We start from the raw sequence: 8,925 nt of genomic DNA on the forward strand, positions 1-8,925 counted from the left end.
TTTCATGAACTCCTTAAAGCTTTCTTTTCATTTGGTATAGTAAAAAGTTAAATTTTTGTAGCAATTAAGATGGGACTTACCAATTATTTCAAAGATAATGTATTTGTTGTAAAGTACAAAAGTAGAACTATATTTGCAACGAGCAATGATAAGAAAGGGGATTAGCTTATATATTCTACATGACTGAATAGCCTGGGCCACCTCCTCCTTCTGGCACTGTCCACTCTATGTTTTGCTTTGGGTCTTTAATATCACATGCCTGTACATCATTCAAACCGACCATCTTAACTTTAGCGCAATAACCACAATACCAATTTAGCATCAACCAAGAAAAGAGAGCAAAGCTCCGTCTGTAATGTGAAACCCATAATCTTTAAAACATGTCAACTCTAACTCATCCATGAGTGTCAGATACCAATATATATCCGACCAATGTTGTTGCGACACTTCATTTTTGTTGAAATACCATGTTCACCACTTGTGTCTGAGACATGGATATGGATATCTGACATCAAAAGATTCTCCAAATACATGAAAAAACTTAAAAGAAATATCTAACTATACCCATACCTTACACTACACTACACCCAGGTCCAAGGAGCATAGTATCTGACAAGGGGATGTTCAAATTTTTTTCTATATTTTCCTATATATTTGGAGGATTCTGGGAAGGTTATATCCCTATACCTATATTAGACATGAGTGTATCAGACATTAGTATTTCAACAAAAATGAAGAGTCAAAGCAATAGGTCAAAATTGGCTTTAGAGGGTCTGGAAATGAGAGACTTTAGAAAGTCTCGTACCTTAGGGGAAAGTTGGTCATTTAGGCTTTCATCACTTTCAATTTTCCACTGAACTTGACAATATAATTGATGCTAGGATTTTATTCAAGTGAAACAATAATATTGAGTTTCAACTAATTGTTCCTGGTATTACCTTACAGTGCAAGCAATTTTGAGCATTGATCTGCAACTTCAGTTGATTCTTTTCATCGGGAACATACCTTCAATTCGAACAAAGATGAAAACAATCCAGGGACAATATATTACATGGAGATAAGTTGAAAGAAAAAGCATGATAAGAAATTTACTCGTATACACGGGCAGGACAATATCGTGACTCAGGTCCAGCATACTCTGGCAAGTTTACAGTTTCAGGAATATCTGGGTCCCTCAAGCGAAGATGAGCTGGCTGATCATGGTTATGATTTGTATTGCTCCTAAAATGCAAATAGAAATAAGTATATCAAACATGAGTCGGAACAGACTGAAAACGAGAATATAGCATCACATCATAATGCATGCCATCTGCTTTAACTGGCATATGCTGCCAAAGGTAATTCAGATATAATAACCAAAAATAGAAGTTATGAATTATGGAAAAAAAAATTATCTAGATATTCAATAAAAAAAATCATCTAATTAAGCTCTGGAAATAAAATCTAAATTAAGGCAATAAGTTCCATTCTTCACACCTGTGCAAAGAAGTTGGCACATCAAAGGACAAAACTCCATCTGGCTTTGGGTACTGAATTGAGGAATGTAACTTTGCAACCTGCAAAAGGAAACAAGTTAACTGATTCCTGAAGTTGTGAAACAAAATCACATGATGCAAGAGGCATAGGATTAACTTCTTCACCATCAGCAAATGTAGCATGGTTTTTGTCATCGTAATTGAAAGAAAGAGTTCTATTTATGCATCATAAACGGGAAAAAAATGTGAATTTGAGATATGATTAGGCTCATTTACAGCATCTCCAGGATAACTTGATATAGTACTGAATGTTTTTTATCAAGAAAAAAAACTAGGACTTCTGCTTATAATTATACAATGAATTTTGATAGGGTTAACAACATCAATTCCAGGATAAAAAAAGAAAGCCAAATATTTAATTTTCCATTTGGGTGTAACTTCAGTTATTAATCTCTTGAAAAAGATTTCCCTTACATTTGTTGCTTCATGGTCAGGTTTCCCATGCTTAAATGTGAATGGAGATTTTCCTTTCAACACATAGCTGCAAGAAGACAATACAGTGCAAGACTAACATTAGAGAAATTCAAAATTGTGCAAAAGTTGCCCACAATAATCTTCACATAGCTATGCCCAGCAAAAAGTGAAATCTTACTGTTCCAACGCACTTAAGGCTAGGCCTGGAAATAGACCATACTCGAATGCCTACAAGAAATGAAACTATGCTCAAAACATAAGATCAAACAATGCTGTCTTGTAAAATTAAATTCACCATCTGCAACCTTACCAGTTAGATGAATAAATGTAGGTGAAAATGAACTGATCCAGATACAAAAATATGTGGTTCCTTAAAAGCAAGCAAATTAAAGTAAACTGGTTTCTTAAATGTGCTCACCAACTTAACACCCAAAGGCAGCCACAAAAATAAATGAAAGTGTACTAAAGAGTAGGACATGAGGGAAACCATGGAAAATGCGGTTATGAAAATAAATATTGAGAAATGCTTTACTTACAGGTCGGTAATTCCGAGCTCTGTGAAGTTCTTCCCACACCCATGAACTTCTCAAAGCATCCCAGTATGCTTCCATATTGGAACCTCCATGAAGTACACCAAAAGTAGCTTCTGCCGCTAGCATTCCTGTTAGAAACATGCCCTTTTTCTTTAATACAAAATAAAATAGGTATCTTAAACATATGAAAATGTGGCAGCATGGGATTAACATTACAAACTAATGTTAGTCTATTCTAAAAATGCAGGCATTATGTTCATTTCAAAAGCAGAACAATTATAATGATGCAGAAATTTATAAGAAACTTTATTTATGTGCACTGATGCATTTGAAATTCTTCTAGGAAATAATATACAGTTAGTATTTTTATCAGTTTATTTCTTATTTTATAATATAGAAAAAAATACAAGGGAAGGAACTTCTACTTTACAGAAGGCTATGGTCATAATATAGGCCACATGAACATTACATGTGGAATTGAAAATTTCACAAGACATTATTCCTTTGAAATATATTGGTTTAAATAGTCTAAATAGTTCAGAATCTTGTATATGGACACTTACAAGAATTAGAATGCATTAATCCAAAAAAAGACAGTCAACAATAGGTTTATATCCTTTTAATTAGATTAGTTACCTGATTTCATGGCAGTATGAGATCCTTTTATTTTTGGAACGTTTAAAAAGCCAGCGGAACATCCAATAATTGCTCCTCCCGGGAAAACTGGATATGGAACAGACTGAAATTTAACTAGCATCATATTCACATATGCATAACATGTAATAACAAAAACAGAAAAGTGTAAATAAAAGTATGAACATATTGGTAATCAGCTTGCCCAGATCCTTCATTATCAACAAACCAGTAAAAGTTCATATAATGGTCACAGCTGTTGCCGAATGAATTATCTTTGGATACATTAAATCTACTCAAGAAACCTTTTTCATATTAGCACACCATGCTTGCCATTTACAAATTCAATTTTCTGTTAGCTAATTTTTAAGCAATTCTGACTTGCCTAAATGAGATATGGCAGAGTGCTAAACTCACCTGAAAACCACCTTCATTCAATGTCCGAGCCCCATATTGAAGTACACTTCCACCTTCTAGAAGGGATTTTATGGAGGGATGATGTTTAAGTTTCTACCAAGAGACAAAACCAAAAAGCAATACGAGTGAGATACAAGGTTCTTTCGTTTCATGCATGAGACTCTTAAAATTGAAAAGTCAAGACATCATTTTTCTGGAATATTTACAGCAACCAACAAACTGAAACACCGATTAAAATACAATAGGAGAGTAAGTCAATGGCCAAGAAATCATGCAAATGTGTTATTTTCTTCTTGTTGCCACAATTGGTTCTCCTTGAATAATGCTAAACTGAGAAGCTGGTTTAGCACTATGGGGAAAAGTCATAGCTTTAGCATGCTATGTTGTTTCTAATCTTCCAATATTCTGAGGATGTCAGTTTTGTTTGTGATTTTGATCCGAGTCTCCAAGTTTCCAAAGGCCAAATCTTGCTATTAGTCCTTGTATTTATGCATAAGTTGTAGATTTAGTCCCTGTACTCTAATTTAGTCAACTTTAGTCATTGTACTTTTGGATTTTTGAAATTTTAGTCTTGACCCAAATGACGTTAGTTAAATCAGTTACGACAAATTCTGCAATTAATCCTCTGTAGTATGTAGAAGTTGTGGATTTTAATCTTTGTTCTCCAATTTGACCATTTTTAGTCCATATGCTTTTCGAATTTTAAGATTTCAGTCCTGACTTAAACGGTAGCAGTCAAAACCATTAACTAAAATGACATGGCTTTCTTTTATGTGGAAATAGTAAGCTGACATAACATTACTTGTGATAATATGTTTACTGCATAAGATTATGGAAATAGCAGAACCTAACTTCAAGAGTTTAACAACTATTGTTCGGTCAAGACTGGAATTTCAAAATTCAAAAAGGACAGGGACTAAAATGACCTAATTAGAGTACAACAACTAAATCCACAATTTATACATAATACAAGGATTGATGGCAGATTTGACAGTTTCCAAATTGTGACAATTCTACAGAAACAACATCTGATTAATTAGTGGAGGCTTAGATTGAGAATCATACATATGTGATGAGGCACCTAATCCAAACATGGCTTGTCCGATTTCTCTAATGCTTAGACCTTTCATTTCAACAGTGATAGGATGAATGGAAGGAAAGAGAAACAATTGAAATGAGACATCCAAATGTTCTTGCCAAGCCATAGCAATATGAAGATGTTATAAACATGGTAGATAATAAGGAAAGAAAAGAAGGTACGTAAATGCATAACCATGTTAAAAAAACTAAAATAGAAAGTGAATGATTAAGTAACAAACGTAACAAGCACAAAATAGTTTTTCTAAATTAATATTCAAGAAAATGGTACAATATTCATAAAATGTTGTAAAGAGTCTAGTTTACCTGGAATTCCTCATAAGGATTCAAGAAAGGGTTATGATAATTCAAAGCAACCACAAGACCAATTGAAATCTGTATGCTCAACCAACATAAAGAGAAAAAAAAAAGAACAATATCAGCGTGAAGAAAATAACCACAAAAGTGATACTGGTGATGAAAGCAATGAAGAATAAAAGGAAGTGCTCTTTTGAGTCATCATGAAGCTAGTAAGGAATTTACCAACATAAATACGGTTTCCCATAGGGTTAGCTAGCTATTAAAATATAGGTTCCTTGAGCCTTTTTTAAAAAAACCCTTCCAGGATCTCAGTATACACACCCACGACATTTGACCTGAATGAGACAGATTTGCTTCCTCTGACCTCAAATTAGGGCATTGATTGAAGTTTAGTTGTGTATATGAATTGGAACACAAATATACCACCAGGTGCAGTTTGGTACAGGGCTTTCCTACCATCAGTTCTGGGATCCTCAAACCACTCCCATAACCATTGTTCATTAGGAAAAGTGCAGTCCTTTGGCTCAAATGTTGTAGTAGTATTAGATGGGTATGGATAAAGGATTTTCTACTAGAAAGCTAACCTATTTTGAAAATAGGGTGCCATGAACCTCTATATATACCTAATTCATGATTTACATACAGGTGGGACTGCCCATCATATCAATCAGAAGGAATTTCAGAGTGCTAAAAGAACTTCCAAACAATGATGTTAGCTCCAAAGAACAAATGTCACCCGTTTAAAATGACACCAATATTTACAGCTTCTAGTATGAAGGCTTGAATCACCAATGCTGTAACAGTCCAGTTTCAGCAATTCATCATACCACAAACTTCGCCAATCTTAATGTGGTAGGTGGAATTCTCCACGGACTTGAGAAGAACAAAGATTCTATTTCAAAATAAGCATAAAACAGAGGGCAGCAACAGAAACTTTATTACCTGTCTATCTTTCATGTGGTAGAGAAAAGACCCTCCATAAGTCTTGGAATCCAAGGGCCAACCTAATGTATGGAGAACTGCTCCAGGCTTATGCTTTTTCTCATCAATTTCCCAAACCTGATTGAATAACAATATCAACAAACATTATCTCTGATATACAGCATATATTGGAACTGGATAATCTCTCAATTGGAAAAAGCATAAAATACCTAGAACAGCCAACCCAGCAAAATATATGCTTCAGAAATTAACAATATTACCTCCTTTATTCCTAGAGCATAAGTTTGATGTTGAGCTTGTACCTTCTCTCTCAGTTTGTACTCTTTCATTATTTTCTGTTCAAGAAAATTAAAACAATAGCCACCATCAATATTCTTTACCAGTAAAACTGGCTAACTTGGACCCCTAGAACAGCACTTCAGCAACTATTTTTTTTCCTAAAAACCTGTGATAATGATCCTCGACATCCTTCAGCTAGAAGTGTAATCCGACCTGCATGTTAACACCATGGCTTAGTCCACTACATTCAACTTAAATTCTCAGAGCACATAGAGAAAGAGAGAGAGAGAGAAATGCCTTTCAATGCTACACCACGCTGGAAATTCTCTTTTCTAGAACCATCTTTGGCAACTCCCATGTCATTAGTTCCGATGCCGACAACATTATTGTCTTCATCGTATAATATCTGAACAATAGCACACCTTTCCCTTCAAACAGCCATCATACTATCAATTAGCAATAAGACATAAAATATAAGTACCTCACTGGCAGCAAAACCTGGATAAATTTCTACTCCCAGCTCCTCAGCTTTTACCCCCATCCAGCGCACCAGTTGACTTAAGCTACATCACAACGTCCATGACATTAAGGTTTAAGGCAAAATTGATGTCCATAAATTGAAGAAGAAGTGTATAAAAAGAAAGTGCCGCATGATTCATGTTTTAACATATTAAATTTCATTGAAGAAATTGCAGGTGCTCATAGGCTAAAATGAGTGTCAAAGCTTAATTTCACCAGCAATCAAACATCTATTCGGCAAACAGTTGGTTTTCAAAGTTGCTATCTGCTTACTTTGATAATTAAAAGAAAAAGACTTCTTGCAATCTGACAGAAATGCAGAAAGCATTCCATTATCAAATTCATTTTTCAAGGTGTTCCAAGTGTGATACACGAGTATTAGAGAAATACCTAATAACATAGTTTCCTTTGTTATCAAATGGACTAGGAAGTGAAATTGCACGGTCCTTCGTAAGAAACCAAAACTTATCTGAAGAAACAGGGACATTAATTGGTGCCTGCATGCAAAGAGAGCAAATGAGATGTAGTAAAGGAGAAGTGAGAAAAAAGTTATCGATGTTCAAAATATGTGCACGGTCAGTGATATATCCTTTATTTTATAGTTAATATAATAAACAAGCAATTTTACACCTATATATATAATGTGCTTACAAGATACTAGAACATAAAGGATTCTGTCTCCTTTCAAATTAGAGCAGTATAAGTATAAAGGAGATATGACGGATTCATCATTATCGATTTTATGAAGCAATAATTATTTTACATAGAACTCATCCAAAGATTTGCAAACAATATGGCTAGAAGAAACACGAGAAATGGTTAATTTTTTATTTTTATTTTTATTTTTGTTAACATTTTTCTTCCCTTCAACTTGACAAAGACCACATAGAAGACTCAACCCTTCTCCAAATCATCCACATACGCCAAACAGGTGAAAAGGGATTCTATCTGTTGTCAGCTATGGTTGAGGTCACCAGGAGAATATATTACTGACCTGATTCCAGCATACCAATCTTTAACATATTCTAAAATGAAGACATCAAAAGAAAAGGCACCTCTTCATCTTTCCATTGTGGGAGAAGCTCATTCAATGCCCGAGGTTCAAAAACATTCCCAGATAAGATGTGAGCACCTAAAATCACATAGAAATATCATTTGTTTTCTTGCTGAGCAATCATGTAGAAATATTAAACGATGTTTATAAATGCTCAAAGCTAAACTTGCACCATATGGTTCTAAGCTCAAAAGGCAGTCAAATGTACTGTAAAATCCAACAAAAGAAGACAGAAACCTACCTACTTCAGCACCTTTTTCAACAACACAAACTGAGAAATCAGCATTTTTTTCCCGACACAATTGCTTGAACCTTATAGCTGCAGATAAGCCAGCCGGGCCAGCCCCAACAATGACAACATCATAATCTATAGATTCCCTGTCAGTTTCACTGCTATAATTCCTAATTTCCCCAACCAATCCCTTCAACCTCAAAAACCCATTTCCATTTCTTTCGTGTCCCCTCAAATTAACACGATTTGGAAAATACCCAGACGAGATAAACCGATCAAAACCTAACCTGGAGCCTAAAGAAGGTGACTTTTGATTGAAATAATGAGAACATGATTGCCCTTTTGGAGTGGCAGAAGAAACTGAAGAAACGAGGGGGAGGTGAAGCTGCTTCTGATTTTTGAGAGAGGTTGATTTGGACGATATTGAAAGAAATCTGTGCATGATTGAAGCAAAGATCAAAGGTAAAAAGAAAAGATGGTTACCTCTTTGTTCTATGGGATATAAAGAGGGAAAGCAAATTGAAATTTATATATATGTTTAGAATCACAGGCTTCACTGGAACTGACGTGCCAAACTCATCCTAGTTTTGTCCTGTTCTTGAGGTTTGGCTGTCGTTGTAATCAAAATTTTTTAATCGATTTAATTTTAGAAACAAATATATATTTCCTATTCCATTTCCAGAAGAAAGATGATGATAATTCTTTTACATGATCATAAGTTGTGGTAGGATAACATGCCTTTTTCACAGAAAAGAATGTCAAAAAATAATAATTTTATTTCATAAAAAAACTCCTATAAAATTCAAAATTTTCAATAACTAAAATTGGGGAAATTTATCTAAAAAAGCCGTTTTTTTTCAAAATTTACCGAAATGGGCCAATTTTTTTATTATTTACCGGAATAGTCTAATTTCCGGGAAATCGCGTCCACGTCAGCAGGTTGCGCTGATGTGGACGCGATGTCCCCCG

At 34.6% G+C, this 8,925-nt stretch overlaps 1 protein-coding gene across 1 annotated transcript; it reads right to left on the reverse strand.

Moving 5' to 3' along the window:
- On the reverse strand, window positions 1-8,565 carry LOC105777129 (electron transfer flavoprotein-ubiquinone oxidoreductase, mitochondrial). The gene is made up of 18 exons (XM_012600197.2): window positions 7,966-8,565; window positions 7,726-7,802; window positions 7,061-7,167; window positions 6,633-6,714; window positions 6,449-6,557; window positions 6,318-6,364; window positions 6,133-6,207; window positions 5,873-5,989; window positions 4,937-5,005; window positions 3,533-3,625; window positions 3,119-3,221; window positions 2,486-2,610; window positions 2,128-2,177; window positions 1,950-2,016; window positions 1,477-1,556; window positions 1,093-1,221; window positions 939-1,005; window positions 1-259 (listed from the first exon to the last, which is right to left on the reverse strand). Exons 1-18 carry the CDS (start codon window positions 8,396-8,398, stop codon window positions 176-178), a joined length of 1,914 nt encoding a protein of 637 aa, XP_012455651.1. The 5' UTR covers window positions 8,399-8,565; the 3' UTR covers window positions 1-175.
- Between the last annotated feature and the right edge of the window lie 360 nt (window positions 8,566-8,925).

The sequence above is a fragment of the Gossypium raimondii genome, chromosome 10 (assembly GCF_025698545.1).
Source record: "Gossypium raimondii isolate GPD5lz chromosome 10, ASM2569854v1, whole genome shotgun sequence".
NCBI lineage: Eukaryota > Viridiplantae > Streptophyta > Magnoliopsida > Malvales > Malvaceae > Gossypium > Gossypium raimondii.